Source organism: Bombina bombina, chromosome 1 (genome assembly GCF_027579735.1).
Source record: "Bombina bombina isolate aBomBom1 chromosome 1, aBomBom1.pri, whole genome shotgun sequence".
NCBI lineage: Eukaryota > Metazoa > Chordata > Amphibia > Anura > Bombinatoridae > Bombina > Bombina bombina.
The window spans coordinates 1487016973-1487043139 of NC_069499.1; the positions used below are offsets into that span (position 1 = coordinate 1487016973).

At 40.7% G+C, this 26167-nt stretch overlaps 1 protein-coding gene across 4 annotated transcripts in view; it reads left to right on the forward strand.

Moving 5' to 3' along the window:
- Positions 1 to 26167, forward strand: part of LOC128653763 (ABC-type organic anion transporter ABCA8) — a 752731-nt gene that overhangs the window by 403886 nt on the left and 322678 nt on the right. For all 4 annotated transcript variants that reach the window (XM_053707247.1, XM_053707265.1, XM_053707256.1 and 1 more), the window contains one exon: positions 3541 to 3654. In XM_053707247.1, coding sequence (XP_053563222.1) covers positions 3541 to 3654 — 114 coding nt within the window. The remainder of the gene's footprint in view (positions 1 to 3540; positions 3655 to 26167) is intronic.

Consider the following 26167-nt stretch of genomic DNA (forward strand, 5'->3'; position numbering starts at 1 on the left):
CTGATAGGATTCTATCAGCCAATCGGAATTAAGGTAGAAAAATCTGATTGACTGATTGAATCAGCCAATCAGATTCAAGTTCAATCCGATTGGCTGAACCAATCAGCCAATCAGATTGAGCTCGCATTCTATTGGCTAATCGGAACAGCCAATAGAATTCAATCAGCCAATCAGATTTTTCTACCTTAATTCCGATTGGCTGATAGAATCCTATCAGCCAATCGGAATTCGACGGACGCCATCTTGGATGACGTCATTTAAAGGTACCTCATTCGTCGTTCAGTCGTCGCCCGGGATGGATGCTCCGCGTCGGTGGAGTGAAGAAAGAAGATTGAAGATGCTGCTTGATGGAAGATGCTGCCGGATGGAAGAAGACTTTGCTGCCGCTTGGATAAAGACATCCCCGGGATGAAGACTTCTTCTTCGCCGCTTGGATAGACATCGCCCAGATCGGATGAGGAGTTCGGCCTGGTTGAGTGAAGACAAGGTAGGGAGATCTTCAGGGGGGTAGTGTTAGGTTTATTTAAGGGGGGTTTGGGTTAGATTAGGGGTATGTGGGTGGTGGGTTGTAATGTTGGGGGGTGGTATTGTGTTTTTTTTTCAGGCAAAACAGCAGTTTTCTTTGGGGCATGCCCCGCAAAAGGCCCTTTTAAGGGCTGGTAAGGTAAAAGAGCTTTGAACTTGTTTAATTTAGAATAGGGTAGGGAATTTTTTTTATTTTGGGGGGCTTTATTATTTTATTAGGGGGCTTAGAATAGGTGTAATTAACTTAAAAATCTTGTAATATTCTTTTTATTTTTTGTAATTTAGTGTTTGTTTGTTTTTGTAATTTAGTTTAGATTATTTTATTGTATTTTAGTTAAGATAATTGTAGTTTATTTAATTTATTGATAGTGTAGGTGTATTTGTAACTTAGGTTAGGATTTATTTTACAGGTAAATTGGTAATTATTTTAACTAGGTAGCTATTAAATAGTTATTAACTATTTAATAGCTATTGTACCTAATTAAAATAAATACCAAGTTACCTGTAAAATAAATATAAACCCTAAAATAGCTACAATGTAATTATTAATTACATTGTAGCTATCTTAGGGTTTATTTTATAGGTAAGTATTTAGATTTTAATAGGAATATTTTCATTAATAATATTAATATTAGATTTATTTTAATAAGAGTTTAGTTAGGGATGTTAGAGTTAGATAGGGTTATTATACTTAATATATATATATATATATATATATATATATAAAATATAATAACGATATTAACTATATTAACCCTAATATAATTAGGGTTAATATAGTTAATATAGCTGGCGGCGGTGTAGGGGGATTAGATTAGGGTTTAAAGTGTTTAATATAGCTGGCGGCGGTGTAGGGGGATTAGATTAGGGGTTAATACATTTATTATAGGTGGCAGCGGTGTAGGGGGATTTAGATTAGATGCAAAAGAGCTGTTTACTTTGTGACAAAGCCCCGCCAAAAGCCCTTTTAAAGGCTGGCAAAAGAGCAGTTTACTTTGGGGTAATGCCACGCAAAAAGCCCTTTTCAGGGCTATTTGTAGGGTTAGACTTAGGTTTAGTTTTGCTGGGTATAGTTTAGTATTTTAGGGGTTAAATAATTTAATATAGATGGCGGTGGGGTAGGGGGATTAAATTAGGGGTTAATAATTTTAAAATAGATGGCGGCGTTGTAGGGGCTCACTTTAGGGGGTAGGTAAGGTAGATGGCGGCGGTGTTAGGGGCTCACTTTAGGGGGTTATAGATTTAATATAGCTGACGGCGGGGTCCGGGAGCGGCGGTTTAGGGGTTAATAACTTTATTAGGTGGCGGCGTGGTCCGGGAGCAGTGGTTTAGGGGTTAATAACTTTTTTATTATTAGGATAGTGAGGGGGATAGCGTATAGAGGGTTAGACATGTTGGGCTATGTTTAGGAGGCGTGTTAGACAGTGCGGGTGATTTTATAACTTTAGTCAGGTTTTTTAGGCGCCGGCAGTTTCTAACGTGCCGTAAGTCACTGGCGACGCCAGAAATTTGTACTTGCGCAGATTTCTGGACATCGCTGGTTTATCCGACTTACGGCACGTTAACATCTGACGGCGCCGTATATTGGATAGCTCGAGTTGCGAGCTGAAACTGCGGGCGACGCGGGTACTCTCGTTTGCGCCGCAAACTACGCCGTATATCGGATCGCGCCCCTGTAGTGCATTGTCGCTCCTTCAACAAATGATATCAAGAGAATGAAACAAATTAGATAATAAAAGTAAACTAGAAAGTTGCTTAAAATTGTATTATCTATCTAAATTATGAAAGACAAATTTTGAGTTTCATGTCACTTTAATCTCCCTCCCTGCACACCCTGCAACATGTGTTATTCATAACTTTCCAGCAAAACATGGCCATGTGGCAAACATATCTCACAATTACTGTCAAATCTACTTTGTTTCTGTTATATTATTGTGAGACTTGTCAATATCTTAAGGTGGACACTGTATAAAACTTTTTTATACTTTAAAAATATTATTTTGAAACAATGGAAATCTCTACAGTTTATTTTGTTAGAAAGGTAATACTGTTAAAAAAAAGGTTATAGTTGCTGATATAGCACAGATATCCCATGTGACTTGATTTATTTTATAGTGTTCTAAAGAATAAAAAAGTAGAGTGAGGATTTAACAGTTTAAATGTTGAACAGATATGGATATAGAGAAAATGGTAAAGTTTGATCAAACAAAGAGCTTAGAAGAGATTATGTAAAATATTCAAGATCCCTTACAGGATTCTAAAAAGACAAATTTTGCCCTGTCTATTTAAGGGGCGTTTCCTGCATTTCTGGATGTGAAGAAGATACAAGCATTGTACAATATAGTACTGTATGACATGAGCTTGTGCTTTGAAAGCTTCTGTGTAACGTTAACAAATTAGAATTATAGTCTATGGGGCATATGTATCACGCTCCGAATGGAGCTTGATGCCCCGTGTTTCTGGCGAGTCATCAGAAATGAACCCGATCGAGTACGATCGGTTTGATTGACACCCCCCCTGCTGGCGACCGATTGTCCGCGAGTCTGCAGGGGGCGGCGTTGCACCAGCAGCTCTTGTGAGCTGCTGGTGCAATGCTGAATACGGCGAGCAATACGGCTCAATTCAGCGAGGTCTGGCGGACCTGATCCGCAGTGTCGGATCAGGTCCGCCAGACCTTGATAACTATGGGCATATATATTTATGTATATCTTTCACAAATCGCATTGTGAAATAAACCTGTTTGTCTCAGAAAGTGGACTGCATGAAGAAATTTTCTAGGTGTGGCTAAAATTCAGTCACAGCCCCATTATATTCAATAATCATTTTACACCTTCAGTTCTCATTGTTTCTTTCACCTGCTGTATACTGGGGAAGTTTGTTCAAAATGAACAATACACTTATTTAACTAATAGAAAATAATTGTTACTTAACTAGAGGCAAATACAAGTTAAACTGTGATGAAAACATTTCCATTTAATTTGCATCTGTTGCAAACTTTTTTTTATTCCTTTTCAGGTAGAAGAATGGGACGATAACCGGTACGAATATTTTATTCTGTGTATTTTTCTAATGGTCTTTGCTTCGGGTCTCCCACCTCATTTTGCAATGAGCAGCACTGAGGATAACAGGGTAAGAAGACTCTTTGACATGACAATGGGCCAGTAAATTAAACTTATGGTTAGCCTAGCATTGTACACTGGAATAAAGTAAATAGCATTTAGCGTTACTCGCATGTATAAAAATGCATCAGAAAATTTGCTACCAAATTGAAGCCAACAAAATGCATTTCAACTGCACATCAGACATTATTTAGTCTTATGTTTACCACAAGCAGAAATGAGCACAATACCATTTTTATGTTTATTGCATCTATAAAAGTGTATTCAGATGTTTTACTTTTTCTGTTTTTTTATTTTTGTTAAATGCTCCTGTCCTGGCTAAACTTCTTTTTGCTTTTCTGTTTGTGGAGAACTGTCAGACACAAAATATGGATGTTATTTCTGCCATAGTTTTTTAATTTGAAAAGCAGGTGTCTGTATTCCACCTTTTTTTCTCCCATGTGCAAATAGTGCTACTAAAAGTGAATAGGAATATAACATCACACCTTGGATCAACTAGACTTTTATTCCCAGATGTACAATAACAGTAATTATCTTCCAGTGACAATAGTGCCAAAATAATGAAACAATATCATTAGGAAACTAAAATGAAACACAAGGAAAGAGGCGCCATATGTGTGAATCTGTAACAACCAGCATCAAAAATAGAACAAGTGCAGGGTACTCACAATGTGGAGCGGCACTCAATTGTGCCTGTAGGTGCGGGCTGGTATTCACAGTAAACCAGCTAGCTGTGCAAGGGACTGACTGGATATCCCAAAGTAAGGAGTCTGCAGGTACTTCAGCCGAATGTAGGAAATCTGTCCAGCAGTATGGAGATCTGGAGATTCTGTAGCGGCACTCCAATGTGCCAATAGAGGCAGGCTGGTTATCACAGCAAACCAGCTGGCTGTACAGGGCAAACTGCAGGACACTCCACAGCAAATAGAATCAACAGGTAGCTCAGATAATGGTAATAATCAGCAATGAGGATATATGGTTAAAAACGAATTTAATAAAAGTAAAAACAATTATAAAATACATATATCACTCATGCAGTATGAGTATATAGCATGCAACGTGTTTCTCGGTATAGACCGTTTCATCAGGCATGACTGCCCTCTTGGGAACAATGAAGAGGTTGTAATTAAACCCCTGGGCCTGTTTCAACCTTGGAACTGGGACTATTATTCCCGTTACAGGATTGTTTGGAAATTGAGACAGAAGAAATCTTCTGTATCCCTGGGAAACTATATTCAGAACTAATGGATCTTGTACAAATTAAAAGCAAACCCCTGAAAATGGCATCATCTGGGCCCTACTAGAAGCTCTGGATCGTGGCCGCACCCTCATACTGACTAAGTAGAGGAGACAGATTCTTAGACTTAGACTTGATCTAATTAAAATGTTGCTTCTAGGAAAAGCTGGAAGAGCCCTGTTTTTGAAAGAAAGAGGACATTTCATTCCTAGATTGACAAAAAGGTACAAAAATGGTTAGAAGCCCTAATCTTAATCTTAGGATTCTTGCTAAATCACAGTAGGTATAATAGAATGTAGACCAAGCCAAAACAACATTTTTTTCCAGAAAAGAAAGAGACAAAAGCCTAGACTTAGAATGTCTTATTAGAAATCAGCAGCCTTGGCTGGGTTTGAACCTTCAACCTTTTAGTTTCCAGGTGTCTATGCAACTCCCTTCTGGTCAGGACTATTAATGCCACATTTTTGCATATTAATCTTAATAATGCCAAGAACAGTGTCACAAACAAAAGCATTAGCTGACCTTAAAAGTTGATTTTTTACTAAAACTCTTCAAAAGCATATTAATATGAAAACTGCACAGATAAGCTATCACACACAAGAGTAAAGGCTGCAACAACACAAGCAATACTAATTAGTGGCATAAAAAAGGAAACCCGTTTGCTGAAAAGCCTTTTTTTTCATGTAATTGGCAAGAGTCCATGAGCTACTGAAGTATAGGACATACAATCCTACCAGGAGGGACAAAGTTTCCCAAACCTCAAAATGCCTATAAATACACTCCTCACCACACCCACAATTCCGTTTTTACAAACTTTGCCTCCAATGGAGGTAGTAAAGTAAGTTTGTGGTTGATTTATTTGATTTCTTCTATGATAAGCGCTTCTAAGCATTTTGAAGCCCAATTCCTCTCAGAGTACAGTGTTTGTCAGAGGGGTGTGAAGGGAGTATCCCCTATTGATTTTATGGTTTTCCTCTGTTCTCGGTTCTCTGTTATCGGTCGTAGGGATTCATCTCCTACATCCCTTTTCAGATCGACGATATACTCTTTTTTTTTTTTTTAATATTTTATTTTTTCGTGTGGTATACATGAACAGATAAAGAAAAACAATGACAAGTCAACTATATGTAAGATGAAAAGAAAGAAATGCATATTAGATCTGCAGCCACACTTATTTTTCCTTTTCCTTAAATCATATTCTCTCCTCCCCTCCTCTTACTCTTCTCCCTTAACTCTTTTACTAACTCGAAGGGTTAGTCTCCCTCATCGTTATAGGAAATCTAGTGGGCTATGTGCTCTCTCCCATTGATTGATAACATCTCCTCTTTTCCCACTGCATGGAATAACAAAGTCTCTTTAAATGTCCTCCTTAAGGTTTCATCTGGAGGAGAGGAGCATCAGCCCAGAGTCTATTGAAGAACTTTCCCCTTCTAACTTTTCCAACTCTGTCTCTTTTTCTATAAGATCCGTCCGTTCTCACTCCCCTGCGGCGTCACTCCAGGATTCATGTTCACTGTATATTCCCCAATTTCCTATTCTATTGGCGTCTAGGTGAATATGTTCCAGTCACCCCGTAGCTGCGCATTGAGGATAAAGTCAGAGTCTTTAAGTGGGTATAGGATTTGCTTTTGGTGTGTGAGGTCTAGCGTTTTGATGAAGGGCTCCCACTTGGTCATAAATTTCCTTGTCCTTCGTGTAATGTCCCCTTCAGTGTCCAATTGTTCTCTTGTCATCTGTTGCCTCAAAGCTCCTTTGAGCTGTGTTAGTCTAGGTGGTGTAGGGAGCATCCACTGCCCAAGAATGAGTTTCCTAGCGTGTAGTATGTCATTATGGATGAATTCCACATGTTTTTTAATTATGGGCTGTGAGTGTAGGAAGAATATCATTTCTGTCGTGAATCTGAATTTTTCCCCAGTACAACCCTCCAACCACCTCTGTGTCATTCCCCAGTACTTAGTGAGCTTTGGGCACATCAGGATCATATGTAGGATATTGGGATCATTGTGTGCACATTTTGGGCACAGCCCTGACGAGGTCTGTACCCATCTGTGAAACATCCTGGGTGTAATGTATACGTTATTGATCAACTTTGTATGGGATTCTCGTATGTCATTCGACAATGTGGCTTTTCTCACTTTCTCAAAGCTTTGCTCTATCCCTTGGTCAATGGAATTTTGTTCCGTCAGTGTGTTCCAGACATTCTGAATATGTGATCTAAGAGTATTGTTGGGCTGAAATTGAAGGGTGTTGTAAGTGTGTGAGATGGACGTCATCCCTCCTCTTGTCAAGGTCAAAAGTTTGTAAATTTCGCAATTGCTGTCAGGTAAGGCTCCTGTTCTCAATATGTCTTGCACATAGTGTCTCGCCTGGAGGTAGGCAAAGTGGTGTGTATTTGGGATGTTAAAGTCATGTTGCAGGTCTCCGAAAGATCTGATTGTCTTCCCATCCTCCATCAAGATTTGTTTGACTGTGGAAATCCCCCACCCCTCCCACTGTTTAAAGGGCATCGTAGTAATCCCCGCAGGAAAGTTAGGGTTACCTTTGAGGGGTAGGTAGATTGTCTGTTTATGTAAGACATTAAGCATCCTGCAAATCTTCCACCAGGCCCTTATGGGGTGATAGAGGGGGGGTATCTCCCTGATGGTGGGTTCTACCTGTGCGTGTGTCATGTGTGGTAGCATCTTCAGGGACCATGGTTTGGTAAGTTCAGATTCAAGTGGGCTATTGGTGAAGTGGTTTTTGTCCACCAACCAATCCATTACATACTTGGCCAGGGCTGCCCAGTTATAATGTTCAATGTTTGAGTCCAAATCCTCCCACCATAGGTTGACATGTTAGTTTGCGGTGGTTCATTCTGTGTTTCTTTCCCTTCCACAGGAAATGAAGGATTTCCTTGTTTAGTGATTTGAGATCTTGTTTGTGTAGTAGTTCAGGCAACATCTGTAGTGTGTATAAGAGCTTGGGGAACAATATCATCTTAATTAGCCCTACTCTTCCAGACAGTGAAAGCGGTAGGCCTTGCCAGTTCACTAGGATCTGTCTAAGCTCCTTCAACAGTGGTTTAAAGTTTGCGTCATACCATTTGGCGGGGTTCAGTGCTAAATTAATCCCCAAATATTTAAAAGTGCTGTGAATGATTTTGAAGTTGTCTCTAAGGGGAATGGAAGGTTGTGTGTCATATAGCCATAGCAGTTCGGATTTGCCTTTATTTATCCGGTATCCCGATATGTCACTGAATCCGGTAATAATCGTCATAACGGTGGGAATGTTAGCTCTAGGGTCACGCATATACAGCACCATGTCGTCAGCAAAAAGGGACAAGTGGATGGTTTCGTCACCTACGTTAAGTCCTAATGTATCAGTTCTAATTTTTATCACTAGGGGCTCCAATGCAAGGTCAAAAAGGAGTGGGGAGAGGGGGCACCCCTGTCTCGTGCCTCTCTTAAGAGGGAATGGTTTGGATGGTGTTCCATTTATCAAGATCGCTGCTTGAGGTGCGCTGTAAATGGTTTTAATAGCCCTCAAGAAGGGTCCCTGCACTCCATATTTCTCCAGGGCCATAAAAAGGTGGTCCCAGAGCATCTTATCGAATGCTTTTTCCGCATCTACTAGGATCAAGCATGCGTCCTCACCCGTCCTAGGTTGGTCTTTACCCTTCCTCCCCCAGAAATAAGCAAGTACTAATTGGAGCTGTCTCATGTTTCTAACTGCGGATCTACCCTGTACAAAACCAGTTTGATCTTTGTGTATTAGGGAAGGAAGCACCCCCGCCAGTCTATTGGCCAGTATTTTGGTGAACAACTTGTAGTCCACGTTTAGTAGGGAGATTGGTCTATACGAGGACGTCAACAGTGGGTCTCTGTCTGGCTTGGGAATCACCGTTACATTCGCCTCTGTGAAGCGATTGGACAACTTGGCCTCCCCACCCAGTATTGCATTAAATAAGGACGCTAGTGTATCTATGGTGTATACCTTAAGCATTTTGTAGAATTCCCCGGGTAGCCCATCTGGTCCCGGGGTCTTCTCAAGTGGGAGTGTATCGATCGCTTTACCAACCTCCAATGGGTGGATTGGGGCGTTAAGCTTTTGTGTTTGTTCTGCATCTAGTTGTGGCAAATGTAAGTCTTTCCAGAAAAGGTCTTTTTTGTCTGAGTCAATCTCTTGTGAGCTATAGAGGTCTGAATAGTAGTCAATAAATGCTTTGTGTATGTCTGATTCTTGTGTGAGAATTTTGTCACCCTGTCTTACGGCTGCTATGGTGCTGGATTTCCTCTCAAGTTTAGTGAGCCTTGCTAGTAGTTTTCCGGTACGATTGCCAAAACGGTAATATTTGGCCTGTAATCTGTTGTGAGCATTAATAGAGGATTGAGTGAGATATGTGTCCCTGAGGCATTTTGTGTCTCTATATTTTGTTCTATTCAAGTCAGTGGGATTTCGTAAGTATTGGTTTCTGGCGTTCAGCAATTGACGGAGGAGTAGGTCGCCCCTCAACTTACGGGTTTTGGTTACTTTGGCTGCATATGCTGTGACCACCCCTCTTAGCACTGCTTTCGCTGATTCCCAAAATAGAGAGATGTCTCTAAGATGTTGGATGTTCAAATCTTTATATCCCAGCCACTCCCCAATTAAATGTTTATGAAAGTTCAGATCGTGGTATAAGTGGACGGGGAACCTCCATCTGCGAGCCTGTCTGTGTGATGTAGTGGTGTTTATAGTGATTGAGACTGGTGCATGGTCTGAAATTGTAATTGGGTCAATTCGTGTATCTGTAATCTGGGGGCAGAAGGAGTCTGTTACCAAGAAGTAGTCTATATGGGATAGAGTGGTTTTAGATGGGTGTAGACAAGTATAGTCCCTTGACTCTGGATTACGGTTCCTCCAGACGTCAGAGAGTGACAGAGTGTTCCTAAAGTTTTTGAGGATGAGGGTTTCCCTTTTGGAACTAGGCCAGGATTGGGCTGGATGTGGAGGAAGGTGTGGATTTCGGAATCTGTCTGATGGGGTGAGTGGTGCTATGTTAAAGTCCCCTCCTACAATGATGGGAAGGTCTGAGAATTGAATAAGTTGGGTCTGTATTTGGGTCAAGAAGTGTTTCTTTTCAGTATGGGGACCGTATATTCCACATATCACCAAGTGTAGTTTGTCCACTTCCAGTTTAATAATTAGGTACCTACCCTCTCTGTCAGCTATCGTGTGTGAGATAGTGTAGTCTAAGCCTTTTCGAAATAAAATAGCAACACCTCTCACCCTCCTTGTCTCATACGGTGTGTATAAAACCTCCCCCACCCAACTCTGATTAAGCTTCTGGTGTTCTGTTTGTGAGAGGTGTGTTTCTTCTAATATCGCTATGTCAGCCCTCTTAATGTTTAACTGCCTAAGAATCGTTTTCCTCTTCATTGGGGATGTGATCCCTCCCACGTTCCATGAGACTAACTTCATCTTATACTGGGACAGGTGTCAGTCTGAGGTGTTTCTGAATACCAATGTATGGTGTGTCTCGCTTTGCTCTTAGAGTGTAGTTTAGGGTCTCCCCAGCTGTCTAGTAGTTACTTACACTCAGTATATGGCAAGGTTTCTATGACCCCTTTCCCCCGGAGTGACGCCCCGAGGTCCCACGGATCCGGCTTGTTTTGACGTTTACACTTCAAAAGAGAGACAAACAGTGTTAACCAATGAAATGACAAACAATAATCCCTTTTGCAAACAGTATTTCCTCCTCCCCCCACAATCCCCAACAGTTAAAGAACAAATACAACACTTCTATAGAAGAGCCCCCCCCCTCACATTTCAAAGATACCAGTCTGCGTGACTGAGCTTATAGTCTGTCTTTGGTAATTAATTCTGTGGACCTGCAATGAGTTTCAAGTTGGTGGATCAGTGTCTCTGCCCTCCTCAGCTCTTTGACGTTCTTTCTCCGTCTGTAGATGAAGATTTAGTTGGTCCGGTGAGTCAAAGAACAGGGGGCCTCTTGCTGTCTGGAGTCTCAGGCGTGCTGGAAACAGTAAAACCGCTGATCTGCCCTGGTCTATTAGTTGTTTGCAATATGGTGAGAATTCTCTCCTTCGAGCTGCTACTGTAGCAGAGTAGTCCTGAAACAAATAAATTCTCTTTCCTTCGTATTCCAATGGGGAAATCTTCCTGTAGGCTTTCAGGATGGTGACTTTGTCCTGGAAGCTAAGGTATTTCACCATAACTTGGCGTGGTTGTTGGTTGTTTCCTCCCTGCTTTCTTGGGTCTCCCACTCTGTGCGCCCTTTCTGCCGTACAGGGTAGACAATCTTGTGAGATTTTAATAACTTTGGTAGGATATTTTCTGCGAACTCCATCAGTTGCGTGGGCAAGATCGACTCTGGAACCCCCACTATTCGCAGGTTGTTTCTTCACGATCTGTTCTCCAGATCATCTATCTTAGCCCATAATCTCTCATTTTGTTGTTGTAGCGTTTGAACATTAGATTCAGTCTCTCTGTGGCGGAGTTCACTGTCTGCAACCTTCTGCTCCACCTGTGTCAGTCTACCATTGAAAGATTTAACTTCTGCTGTAAGTGAGTCCATTCCTGACTGGAGCTGATCAATTTTTGGCAAAAACAGGGCTGAGATCTTGGAGACTATTGGTTGAGTGTCTATAGTGTTGTTAGGGAGCATGTCGTCAGCGGGCACTGCCACCTGTTGTATTTCTACTTGATTCTTTCTCTTGTCAGCATTTTTAAGTCTGTTCGTCATTGTGACAGTTGTTTTAGTGAAAGAGTCGTAGTACTTTTGCATACAGGTGAGCGGGTCTTGTAGCTGTTAATTCCAGCTAAGAATAAAGATGTAGTATTTCTATTACAGGGGAAAAGGTCTAATCCACTGAACTGTAGGAATACACTGTAAGGGTATAAATTATCAGGTCCATCAGAGAGTCTGTAAGTCTTTTCTACGCGGTGGGTGAGTGAGGGGGTATGAACTCACATCAGCTTAGCCCTGCATGTTACCAGAGGGTACCACAATTAATGTGAACAATATGGCTGTAGCGGGGGTGGTTAGACTTGTCAGCCAGAGGTGAGTCGCTCAGTGATCAGTCCAAGGATACCGGTAACTCCTTTGCAAGTATAGAGTGTCTGGGGAGTTGCAACTTGTTAGTATCCCACTCCTTCACTGTTTTCCCATTCACTCAGCACTGCTCTATAAGGGGGAGGCGCTGTAGAGGTAACCTGCAAACCTAATGTTCCTTATATTTGTGTAACTTTTGGCTCCAGCACTGGCTATGACTTATTCCCCCTTCTGGCTATGATTTTGCAGACGCGTACTATGCTGGGAGGTAGCGAATATCTTTTTTTTTGTTTTTTTCCCCTTCTTTCCCTGCAATGTGAAGCTATATTTTAGGATCGGTCTCCCTTATCCGGGATCAACTTGGGTTCGGGTGGCAGCTTATGTGGAGGTATTCTTTTTCTGTCTCCCCCCCGTGTGCAAGATTAGCATTTTATTGGGGGATCCGTATATAGCTGCTTTCACTCTAGTCAGGTTGTGCCTATGGCGGGTGCTGCACGGCTTTCTCTTCCTCCCCTCAATGCTTTTAAAATGGCGGTTTCCCGCTCTCTGTAAAACTCACCCTCTGGTCGGAGTCTCCGGTACCGCTATGACTACTTTTACTGTGACTATTCTCAGGGTTGGATTATCACCTCTCACTCCAGGCCAGAGTTGGTTTATCTTTGTGTCTTCCGCGGTCACTGCCGCGACCGCTCTCTTCTCCTCCTTTCCGTTAACTTTTGCGGTGGGGGAATCGGGTGTTAGATTCCTGTCTGAATTGTCTCCGTGCAGTCTCCTCTCCCCCCTACCAAGGATATCTAAGGTTTTCTGGGCAAAAGACAGAAGAACAGGGTAGATTTCTCAGTCGTTACTGCCGGAGCTCTGTGCCCTGCTTCTGCTCTCGGCGCCCGCCCACCGGAAGTCCCACGATATACTCTTATATACCATTACCTCTGCTGATACTTTTTCAGTACTGGTTTGGCTATCTGCTATATGTGGATGGGTGTCTTTCGGTAAGTAGGATTTTCTTATTTAAGACACTCTCAGCTATGGTTTGGCGCTTTATGTATTAATATAAAGTTTTAAATATATGTATTTTACTTATATTTGCCATGCATCAGGTCTATGTATATTTCCTTTTGCAGACTGTCAGTTTCAGTTTGGGAAGCATGTTTAGGAAGTTATTTGTCTTACCTGGGGTATAGTGCTTTTTTCAAATTGATTGTTTTTCCTTTTAATATCACGGGCAAAATTAGGCTTGCGATGGCGCAAAATGCTGTTATTGCGTCATTCTTGGTGCAAAGGTACGTCTTTGAAGACGCAAGTTCATCATTTCCGGCATCTTAGTTGACCCCAGGTTTCCTTGCACAAGGTTGCATCTGTTATTATGCGAGTTGCGTCATTTCCGGATGTTGTTGGCGCAAAAGAAATTTCAACTTTTTGCGTTGTGCGTCATACTTGGGGCCCAAAAATGTAGTTAATTTTTTTACCCCATTTCCTATATGCCTTCTTGCCTTCTATGCTCAGAGGGCTATGCTGTTTGCATTTTTTTCCATTCCTGAAACTGCCATATAACCAAATTACAATTTTTCTTTAATGTTGTTTTTTTCTTTTACATTTTGCAAGATGTCTCAATTTGATCCTGTCTCAGAAGCAACTGTTGGAACACTGCTGCCTGATCACAGTTCTACCAAAGCTAAGTGTATCTGTTGTAAATTAGCTGAGATTATATATCTCCAGCTGTAATATGTAGCAGTTGCCATGATAAGCTTTTGCACACAGAAAATGTTTCCATCAGTACTAGTACAGTTTCTGTTGTTCCTTCAACATCTAATGTACATGATATCCCTGTTGATATAAAAATTAAATTGCTGATGTGATACAGAAGGCTTTGTCTGCTATTCCGCCTTCTAATAAACTTAAAAGGTCTTTTAAAACTTCTCATAAAATTGATGACATTTTTAATGACCGACAACATACTGAAACATACTCCTCTGATGAGGATCTCTCTGATTCAGAAGATCCTACCTCAGAAATTGACACTGACAAATATACTTATCTTTTCAAGATTGAGTATATTTGTTCCTTGTTAAAAGAAGTATTGGTTAATTTGGATATTGAGGAGTCTAGTCCTATTGATATCAAAACTAGTAAACGTTTAAATTCTGTTTATAAACCTCCTGTGGTTACTCCTGAGGTTTTTCCAGTTCCTGATGCTATTTCTGATGTGATTGTGTAATAGTAGCAATTTGAACAAACCTTTAATTTTGTTTTGTAACTAAGAACCAACAATTGCCTCAAAAGTAGATTTGTAACATAAAAGAAGCTTGATGAATTTGTTGTCAGTGCTTCATATAATGTATTACTATTTGCCCAATAAGTGACAGTTTATTAACTTCATAAACTGTATTTCTTTCAGGGCAATTGATAATGCAAACAGTTCAAATTAAGCAGTAACGTAAAATATAGTATTCCTTGATTAGGCAGGTAAAGTTCATCAAATTAAGTAAGGATAACGATTAATAATGAAATAATTAGGTCTGACCTGAGAACGCAGGATTTTGTTACTTGTCCGTTTGCTATGAACAGCAGCGTGGTACTCACAGGGAGAGCGGTTGTGGCTGCAGCTGATGACGTCACCGCTACTTGCTGTGCTGTGTCTGAAGCTGCTTGAATCCTGTTACCTTGTAAATGCTTCAGGGTTTGATGTCGAGTTAGTTTGATTTCCATACAGTAGGTAATATCTTCCAGTGTTGAATTGAGTAGTAGAGCTGCTAGATGTAGGAATGAAAAATAAGAGATGTTAACAGTAACTCTTCAAATAAGAAATAGAGAGGCTGTTGGAGAGTGAGGGAAAACTCTCAGTGTCACGCTTGTGCTGTGAATCCTTTCTCAATTAACCAGCAATGAGTGCTGGGGGAAGTGCTTGATATAGGAGGCTCTTAAAGGGACAGATCATTAGCAAGCAGTAACCCTGACAGAGCCCCCCACAAAAAGAACCACAGCGAGGTTCAAGGCCTGGGACGATCAGGGTTACGTCTATGGAAGAGAGAGATCAGACGTGGAGCAGATATGTTCGAGGCAGGCTCCCAGGAATCATCTTCATGGCCAAAACCTTTCCAATGAACCAAATAGAAAAGATTCTCATGACGGAGTCTAGAATCCAGAATGCTATGAACCTCATACTGGCTATCAATGGTAGCAGAAGGTATTGGGTCTTCTGATGTAACATTTGATATGGGTAGGTTGCAAGGTTTAATAAGAGACACATGGAAAGTCGGATGTATCTTAAAAGTTGATGGTAGTTGGAGTGTAACTGTTGTTGGACCATTTACCCTGATGATAGGGTAAGGACCCAAAAAGAGTTTACCTAGTTTCCTACAAGGATAAGGTATCTTGAGGTTCTTAGTGGAGAGCCATACTTGTTGTCCTACGGAATATTGAGGACTAGGTCTGTGGCGAAGATCGTAGTACCTGCGTTGTGATGCCTGTGCCTGAAGAATATGTTCACGAATTGAAGAAAAGTTGGCAGAAATGTCGTTAACCAGATCATTCACCTGAGGACATGGGGTGTCAATCTTCGGAAGTAGTGTGAAATTTGGATGTAAACCATAATTTACAAAAAATGGTGATGTGCCAGTTGTGGAACTCTTATTATTATTATAGGCAAATTCTGCTAGGGGCAAGTAGGTGGCCCATGAATCTTGTTGGTGAGAGCAGAAGCAACGTAGGTATTGTTCTAGCCACTGGTTCACCCTCTCCGTCTGCCCATTCGTTTGAGGATGGTAAGCAGTGGTGAGTTTTTGTTCTATATGCAGAGCAGCACACAAATTTCTCCAGAACTTAGATGTGAATTGGGTTCCACGGTCACTAAGGATGGTTTTAGGTATTCCATGCAGTCTTACAATGTTTTGAATGAACAATTCACTGGTGATCTTGGAAGTGGGTAGGGAGGTAACCGGTATGAAATGTGCCATCTTTGAGAATAGATCGGTGACAAACATTATAGTGGTGTATTTGTTAGAGACAGGTAAGTCCACGATAAAGTCCAGGGATACCGCCTCCCAGGGTACTTGTGGTACAGGTAAAGGCTGTAAAAGACCCACAGGGAGTTGTTTAGAAGGTTTGGAGGTTGCACATGTAACGCATTTAGAAATATATTCTTTGAGATTGAGGTTAAGAGTAGGCCACCAGAAAGATCTCTTAAGTAAATCCAAAGTTTTATCCCTTCCCATGTGTCCAGCAAGGGGGGACTCATGAACTGTTTTCAAGATTGAAGATCTAAGATTTGGAGGTATGTATAGCTTCCCGTCCTTATAGAGTAAGCCATCAGAATTGTAGGTAAGATCTGTATGAGGTACTGATGGATCCATAGCAGTAGCATCTTTTATCACTGTAGTTAGACTTGTTATAACACCAATGATAGAGTCCTTAGGGACAACAGTAGTAGGAATGCATGGTATTATAGGTTTAGGACCTTGTCTAGAGAGGGCGTCAGCCTTGCCATTTTTTGTACCAGGCCTGTAGGTAATGATGTAATGGAAACGAGAGAAGTAAAGACTCCAGCGTAATTGTCTGGAGGATAGGGTTCGATTGGACTGAAGATATTGCAGATTTTTGTGGTCAGTATATATGACAGTTGGTTGTGTTGCGCCCTCAAGCAAGTGCCTCCAGTGATCGAAGGAACACTTTATTGCAAGTAATTCTTTCTCGCCAACTGGATAATTTAACTCTGCTGGTTGCATCAATCTAGAGAAGAATGTGTCAGGAACTGTTTGGTTCATTAAATATTCAAATAAGAAATCATAGACTGAGAGTGGAGCCTCAGCTGCTGAGATTTATCTATGTGTTTATAATTAAATATTTGGTTTGTAGCAAGTGACTTACTATTACTTAACATGAATATCCAGCAGGATAGTGTCAAGCAATAGATAATTCAGGTAGCTAAATTGATTTTTGGTTAGTTAGTGAGGTAACACTATAGCTACCACATGTGCTAATATACACCAAATAATCGTAGCAGTGTTCTCACACATTAACCATTAACAGTATTGTATGATATAGCGGACTTAGTACTGAGCTCATAACTTCAAACTATAAGTATACATAAGTTTAGTGTGTTTTCCATCTTTTAAGCAAACATGTTAAGTAAGTTAAAGTCCCAGTTCCTATAGCTGACATATACAATTTACCGGAGTATGGAGTTAGTAAATTGGAAGTACCTGGATGGGGTGAATACCCCTTGTTGGAGAGGAGTAGGAATCCGGTTCAAGGTTTTAGCCAGAGAGCAGGTAGATTACCGGAGTGGTTCAGGGGAGAGCGGCAGCTCAGTTGATCCGTGGTTGGCGTGTGACGTCACCGCGGAGTGATCCGGTGTAGATCCGGCTGTAAGCTTAAGCAGACTGCAGTTGCAAAAAGATCAGTTACACTGGAGGATAGAGATCCGGAAATGGCAAGTACGTTTAGCTACCAGTGGGAGGTAAACGTTTCAATAACAAGCAATGTGTACTAGGTCAGTCTGTTCTTTTATAGGGGAGGAGCTGAAGGTTATCCCATAGTTAAAGATACAGTAACTGGAATAAGGAAAATGGCTATATTCCTGACAGTATCCCCCCTTCAAAGAGCAACACCGGTGCTCACGGTCGAGGACGATCTGGGTTCCTGCGATGAAACAATGAGAGCAATCTGGGGGCTGAGATGTTAGTAGCGGGTTCCCAGGAATCGTGTTCTGAAGAGTAACCCTTCCAACTAACAAGATATTGTAGGGTTCCACGGAATCGCCGAGAGTCCAGGATGCTTTGAACTTCATATTCGGTGTTTGGATCTATGGAAACCTGGGGACCAGAAGCTGAAGGAATGTCTCTCAAGGATTTGTATGGCTTAAGTAGGGAGACATGGAAAGTAGGATGTACTTTCATGGTGTCGGGTAGTTTGAGTCTTACTGCATTTACATTTATGACGTGAGTTATAGGATAGGGTCCGATATACAGGGGTGAGAACTTCTTTGTGGGTGTATTAAGTTTGAGATTCCTGGTGGATAACCAGACAAGGTCTCCAATAGCATAAGTTGGTGGTTTCCTTCTTTTCCGGTCATAGTAGATTTTCTGTGTTTTCTTGGATTCTTCTATTGCTGTTTGTATGATAGCAAAGTTGGATGATATAGTATCTGTGAGATCAGATATGTTGGGAAAAAGACTCTGTTTATCTGGAAGTAGGTGAAACCTGGGGTGGAAACCGTAGTTGGAGAAAAATGTTGTGGTTTTGGTTGTTGAGTGGACAGTATTGTTAAAAGAGTATTCAGCATAAGGGAGATGTATGGACCATAGATGTTGTTGGGTTGAACAAAAGAGTCTTAAATATTGTTCGATCCATTGATTACATCTCTCTGTCTGTCCGTTACTTTGAGGATGATAGGCTGTTGTAAGTTTTTTGTTGATGTTAAATATTTTACAGAACTCTGTCCATAATCTACTAGAGAATTGACTTCCTCTGTCACTAAGAATAGAAGTTGGAAGACCATGGAGTTTGAATACATGTGTTATAAGTAGTTGTATGGTTTCCATAGCAGTGGGTAATTTATGGTATGCAATAAAATGAGACATCTTGCTGAATAGGTCTACTACTACCAGAATGGTGTTGTTGTTGTTTGATTTTGGTAGATCGACTATAAAATCAATAGCGATTTCAGACCATGGTTTTGATGGAGTGGTAAGTGGTAGCAGTAGCCCATAAGGTGCTTGTTTTGTGGACTTTGAAACTGTGCATGTATGACACGACATGATATAATCCTTTATATCCGAACACATGGTGGGCCACCAGTATGATCTTCTTATGAGTTCTAGAGTTTTTTTAAACCCAGGGTGTCCAGCTAACAAGGAGTCATGGGAGGTCTGTAGTACCATCTGTCTACAGGTAGGAGGGATGTACAATAGATCCTGATGGTAGTATAACCCATCCTCTTTTCTTTTTAAAAGAGTTAGCGGTTTTGTTTGATCCACTGTTTGTTCCTGCAGGAATTGTGACTTAAAATTACAGATAAAGAATACAAATCTTTCTTCTGGTATCAAGCTCCGGTCAGGAGTGCGATGACGTTCAAAAATGGGTTACCTAGAGAGAGCATCTGCTTTGTGGTTCTTGCTTGCTGGTCGGTAGACTATTTGGTAATTGAATCTTGTGAGGAACAAATTCCAGCGAACTTGTCTCGCGGAGAGAGTTCTTGTGCTTTTGAGGTACTGCAAGTTTCTATGATCCGTATAAATCAATACCGGGAGAGTAGTACCTTCTAGGAGATGTCTCCAATGTTCAAGGGACATCTTAATGGCGAGCAGTTCTTTATCCCCAATAGGGTAATTCTGTTCGGCTGCATTTAGGGATCGAGAAAAAAAAGCTACTGGATGTAGTGGTTGTTTGATTGCTTCTCGTTGTGAGAGAACTGCACCAACGGCGACATCTGAGGCATCCACCTCCAGAATGTATTGGCATTCGGGGTTAGGGAACCTAAGTATTGGTGCGGTTGTGAATTGTACTTTCAGATAATCGAATGCTTTTTGTGACTCTTGATTCCAAAAAAATGGTACTGTGGTTTTTGTTAAAGTGGTTAGAGGTTTGGCAAGCTTAGAGAAGTTTTTTATAAATTTTCGATAGAAGTTCGCGAAACCTAGAAATCGTTGAACTTCTTTTCGCGATCTAGGGGCAGGCCAATCTTTGATGGTTTGCACTTTTGTCTCTTCCATATGGATTCCAGAAGAGGTGATGATATAGCCAAGAAAAGCTATGCTCTGTGTATTAAATATACATTTTTCAGGCTTGAGGTAAAGGTGGTTATCTCTTAATCTAGAGAGGACTTGTCTGACATGTAGCACGTGTTCGGTAAGTGTCTTGGAATATATCAATATGTCGTCAAGATATATTACAATGAAGATATCCAGAATGTCTCTGAATAGATCATTAATTAAATGTTGGAAGGTGGCTGGGGCGTTACAGAGCCCGAACGGCATAACGGTGTACTCATAGTGGCCGAATCGGGTCCGGAACGCCGTCAGCCACTCATCCCCACTTCTTACTCTGATCAGATTATACGCCCCCCTGAGGTCCAACTTCGTAAAGAACTTTGCCCCTTCCAGTCTCTCGATTAGCTCTGGAATTAGAGGCAACGGGTACCTGTTCTTCTTAGTTATTTTATTCAGTTGTCTATAGTCTATAATGGGCCTTAGGGAGCCGTCTTTGTTTTTCACAAAAAAGATACCGGCTCCCGCGGGCGATGTAGAGGGACGTATAAACCCCTTCCTGAGATTGTCCTCAAGATAGGTTTTTAGATGCTCGAGTTCTGTTTTGGAAAGGGGAAAAATGTGCCCACAGGGTATCTCAGCTCCAGGAAGTATGTCTATAGGGCAGTCATACTTCCTGTGCGGAGGCAAGTTTTCAGATTCAGTTTTATTGAATAAATCAGAAAAGTCACTATATTCAGTGGGGATGTGAATGTCTGCTGTAGACTGTGAGGTAAGAAGTATGCCTATAGGATAACATGTAGTGGAGCAGTATTCTGAGTTAAAAGTGAGAGACAGGGTGGACCATGAGATGTGAGGGTTGTGTAAGCTTAACCAAGTTAACCCTAGAATTATAGGAGAAACTGGTGAGGTTATGACATCAAAAGAGATATATTCTCTATGATGGTCACTTGTGGTAACCAATAGTGGTATGGTTTGATATTTAACCGGTCCTGATGTAATAACCTTACCATCAATACCACGCAAAAGAATAGGAGACTTTTTCTGCACAAGTGGTATTTTATTTTTATTTGTGAATTCTTTATCAATATAACAGGCTGTTGCACCAGAGTCAATAAGTGCTGGAACGTTGACTCGTTGGAGATCCCACTGTAATAGAAGAGTGAGTTTACAGTATGCAGTTGTTGAATCATAGGTATTACAACAGGATATGGAAGAATCCATCTTACCCTTTCGTTGTCTTTGCAGAGAAGGACAGTCCCTCACGGTATGCTCATCAGAGGCACAGTATAAACAGAGGTTGTTCTCTCTTCTTCTGTTTTTCTCTTGAGTAGTCAGAGGCCCCTTTAAGAACCCTATGTCCATGGGTTCTACTACTGCCTTACTGGGAGCATGAGGGGAAATGCTTGTACTGTGTTTTTTGTAATGAGTGTCCTGATAGGATCTTTCATGTATTCGCTCTCTAAGGCGTCTATCTATTGTGATACTGAGATTGATAAGGCCTTCTAAAGTGGGAGGTAGCTCTGTGCGGGACAACTCATCCTTAATAGGGTCTGAGAGGCTGAGTCTAAACTGGTTTTTAAGAGATACATCATTCCACTGGGAATCTTTTGCCCATCTCTTGAAATCGCTGATGTATTCCTCTACAATTCGTTTCTTTTGTTTTAAAGCCCTAAGTGCTGTCTCAGCAGTTTGTTGCTTAAATGGATCTTCATACAACTGACCCATTGCTAAAAAGAAATCATTCAGTGAATTAAGTATGACTTCATTCGTTTCAAAGAAAGTATTGGCCCATGTACGGGGCTCCCCTCTTAGATAAGAAATTACAGTTAGCACACGTATCCTATCATTGGGGTATGATTGGGGTCTAAGTGTAAAAAGTAAAAGGCAGGCATTTTTAAAGTCTCTAAACTGGGACCTGTCCCCAGAAAACTTCTCAGGCAAGCTTATTTGGGGTTCAGGTGTATGTATTTTAGGTTCAACATGGTCCTTAATATAAGCCTTAAGGGCATCGTTTTCAGCTTTTAGCGAAGTTAACCCCTCTGTAAGTAAATCTACCCTTTGACTCAAGGTCTGCATGTGAGCAGACATCTCAGCTGGGTCCATTGTAGTTTTACGGCTTGTTATTCTGTCAGGAACTGTTTGGTTCATTAAATATTCAAATAAGAAATCATAGAGTGAGAGTGGAGCCTCAGCTGCTGAGATTTATCTATGTGTTTATAATTAAATATTTGGTTTGTAGCAAGTGACTTACTATTACTTAACATGAATATCCAGCAGGATAGTGTCAAGCAATAGATAATTCAGGTAGCTAAATTGATTTTTGGTTAGTTAGTGAGGTAACACTATAGCTACCACATGTGCTAATATACACCAAATAATCGTAGCAGTGTTCTCACACATTAACCATTAACAGTATTGTATGATATAGCGGACTTAGTACTGAGCTCATAACTTCAAACTATAAGTATACATAAGTTTAGTGTGTTTTCCATCTTTTAAGCAAACATGTTAAGTAAGTTAAAGTCCCAGTTCCTATAGCTGACATATACAATTTACCGGAGTATGGAGTTAGTAAATTGGAAGTACCTGGATGGGGTGAATACCCCTTGTTGGAGAGGAGTAGGAATCCGGTTCAAGGTTTTAGCCAGAGAGCAGGTAGATTACCGGAGTGGTTCAGGGGAGAGCGGCAGCTCAGTTGATCCGTGGTTGGCGTGTGACGTCACCGCGGAGTGATCCGGTGTAGATCCGGCTGTAAGCTTAAGCAGACTGCAGTTGCAAAAAGATCAGTTACACTGGAGGATAGAGATCCGGAAATGGCAAGTACGTTTAGCTACCAGTGGGAGGTAAACGTTTCAATAACAAGCAATGTGTACTAGGTCAGTCTGTTCTTTTATAGGGGAGGAGCTGAAGGTTATCCCATAGTTAAAGATACAGTAACTGGAATAAGGAAAATGGCTATATTCCTGACAGAATGCGACCGGATGTAAGGGATCTTTGAATGATTTCCTTTGAGAGAGGATTGCCCCTATTGCGAACTCAGAAGCGTCAACTTCCAGGATGAATTGCTTTTCTAAATCCTGGTATTGGAGAATGGGTGCTGTAGTGAATTTATTTTTTAAAAGGTCAAATACCTGTTGAGTATGGCTTGTCCACCTGAAAGGATGATTCAATTTGGTGAGCTCAGTAAGAGGTTTGGTAATAGCAGCAAATCCAGGAATGAATTTCCTATAATAATTTGAGAAGCCAAGGAAACGTTGAACATCTTTCTTACATTGAGGAGTTGGCCAATTATGAATGGCCTGAACCTTGTCATCTTGCATCTTGATTCCTTCAGGGGAGATGTTATAACCCAGAAAAGAGATATTATTTGATTCAAATATACATTTTTCTAGTTTAGCGTATAGGTTATTTTTTCGTAACCTAGTGAGAACCTCTCTAACATGCATTCTATGTTGATCTAAATTTTGTGAGTAAACTAGAATATCGTCCAAATAGACAACAACATATACATACAAAATATCTCTGAAAAGATCATTGATTAAGCATTGGAATGTTGCTGGGGCATTGCACAGACCGAATGGCATCACTGTATATTCGAATAGCCCATATCTAGTCCGAAAAGCAGTGAGCCATTAGTCGCCAGCTCTCATTCGTATAAGATTATAGGCACCTCGAAGATCCAATTTCGTGAAAATTGAGGCCCCCCTTAATCTTTCAATTAATTCAGGGATCAAAGGTAGGGGGTACCTGTTTTTTCTGGTACGCCTGTTCAATTCCCTGTAATCGATAATTGGTCTTAACGTGCCATCTTTATTGGTAACAAAAAATATGCCTGCACCTGCAGGAGAGGTACTAGGTCTTATAAAACCTTTTCGGAGGTTCTCATCGATATAATTTTTAAGGTGTTCTAGTTCTGGTTTTGAAAGGGGGTAGATATGTCCATAGGGAATTGAAACTCCTGGGAGTAAATCAATAGGACAATCGTAATCCCTATGAGGGGGCAAACATTCAGCTTCTTTTTAATTAAAAACATCTGAGAAGTCTGCATATTGTTTGGGTAAAATATTATCCTCAACCTGTAGCATAATTAAATCTGATGATGTCTCACTATTTTGAGTGAGATGAGGGAAAGATAAACTGAGGTCATTCCAGTTTATAGTTGGTTTGTGTTTACAAAACCAATTTATACCAAGGATTACATTAAACATTGGTGAAGATATGACATCAAAAGTGAGTGTTTCTGTGATGTGTGTGCAAGATGTTACCTGTAATGGTGTAGTTTGGTGTGGGACAGGACCTGATTTTAAAAAAGAGCCATCAATGACCTTCACAGAGACTGGAGTTTTCTTAGGCCTAGATTTAGAGTTCGGCGGTAAAAGGGCTGTTAACGCTCCGCGGGCTTTTTTCTGGCCGCACCATAAATTTAACTCTGGTATCGAGAGTTAAAACAAATGCTGCGTTAGGCTCCAAAAAAGGAGCGTAGGGCATTTTTACCGCAAATGCAACTCTCGATACCAGAGTTGCTTACGGACGCGGCCAGCCTCAAAAACGTGCTCGTGCACGATTCTCCCATAGGAAACAATGGGACTGTTTGAGCTGAAAAAAAACCTAACACCTGCAAAAAAGCAGCGTTCAGCTCCTAACGCAGCCCCATTGTTTCCTATGGGGAAACACTTCCTACGTCTGCACCTAACACTCTAACATGTACCCCGAGTCTAAACACCCCTAACCTTACACTTATTAACCCCTAATCTGCCGCCCCCGCTATCGCTGACCCCTGCATTACAGTTTTAACCCCTAATCTTCCGCTCCGTAAACCGCCGCAACCTACGTTATCCCTATGTACCCCTAATCTGCTGCCCTAACATCGCCGACCCCTATGTTATATTTATTAACCCCTAATCTGCCCCCCACAACGTCGCCGACACCTGCCTACACTTATTAACCCCTAATCTGCCGAGCGGACCTGAGCGCTACTATAATAAAGTTATTAACCCCTAATCCGTCTCACTAACCCTATCATAAATAGTATTAACCCCTAATCTGCCCTCCCTAACATCGCCGACACCTACCTTCAATTATTAACCCCTAATCTTCCGATCGGAGCTCACCGCTATTCTAATAAATGTATTAACCCCTAAAGCTAAGTCTAACCCTAACACTAACACCCCCCTAAGTTAAATATAATTTTTATCTAACGAAATAAATTAACTCTTATTAAATAAATGATTCCTATTTAAAGCTAAATACTTACCTGTAAAATACATCCTAATATAGCTAAAATATAAATTATAATTATATTATAGCTATTTTAGGATTAATATTTATTTTACAGGTAACTTTGTAATTATTTTAACCAGGTACAATAGCTATTAAATAGTTAAGAACTATTTAATAGTTACCTAGTTAAAATAATAACAAAATTACCTGTAAAATAAGTCCTAACCTAAGATATAATTAAACCTACCACTACCCTATCAATAAAATAATTAAATAAACTACCTACAATTACCTACAATTAACCTAACACTACACTATCAATAAATTAATTAAACACAATTCCTACAAATAAATACAATTAAATAAACTAGCTAAAGCACAAAAAATAAAAAAGATCTAAGTTACAGAAAATAAAAAAATATTTACAAACATAATAAAAAAAATCGGAACAGCCAATAGAATGCGAGCTCAATCTGATTGGCTGATTGGATCAGCCAATCGGATTGAACTTGATTCTGATTGGCTGATTCCATCAGCCAATCAGAAAATTCCTACCTTAATTCCGATTGGCTGATAGAATCCTATCAGCCAATCGGAATTCGAGGGACGCCATCTTGGATGACGTCCCTTAAAGGAACAGTCATTCGTCGTTCAGTCGTCGGTCCGGATGGATGTTCCGCGCTGGATGTCTTCAGGATCCTGCCTCTTCGCTCCGGATGGAAGAAGATCGAAGATGCCGCCTGGATGATGACTTCAATCGGATGGAAGATCCTCTTCTGCCCCGCTTGGATGAAGACTTTGACCGGATCATGGACCTCTTCAGCCCCCGCTTGGGCTTGGATCAGGACATCGGAGGAGCTCTTCAGGACGGATCGGTGAACCTGGTAGGGTGAAGACAAGGTAGGAAGATCTTCAGGGGCTTAGTGTTAGGTTTATTTAAGGGGGGTTTGGGTTAGATTAGGGGTATGTGGGTGGTGGGTTGTAATGTTGGGGGGGGGGGGTATTGTATTTATTCTTTTACAGGCAAAAGAGCTGAAATTCTTGGGGCATGCCCCGCAAAGGGCCCTGTTCAGGGCTGGTAAGGTAAAAGAGCTTGTAACTTTTTTAATTTAGAATAGGGTAGGGAATTTTTTATTTTGGGGGGCTTTGTTATTTTATTAGGGGGCTTAGAGTAGGTGTAATTAGTTTAAAATTGTTGTAATATTTTTATTATGTTTGTAAATATTTTTTTATTTTCTGTAACTTAGATCTTTTTTATTTTTTGTACTTTAGCTAGTTTATTTAATTGTATTTATTTGTAGGAATTGTGTTTAATTAATTTATTGATAGT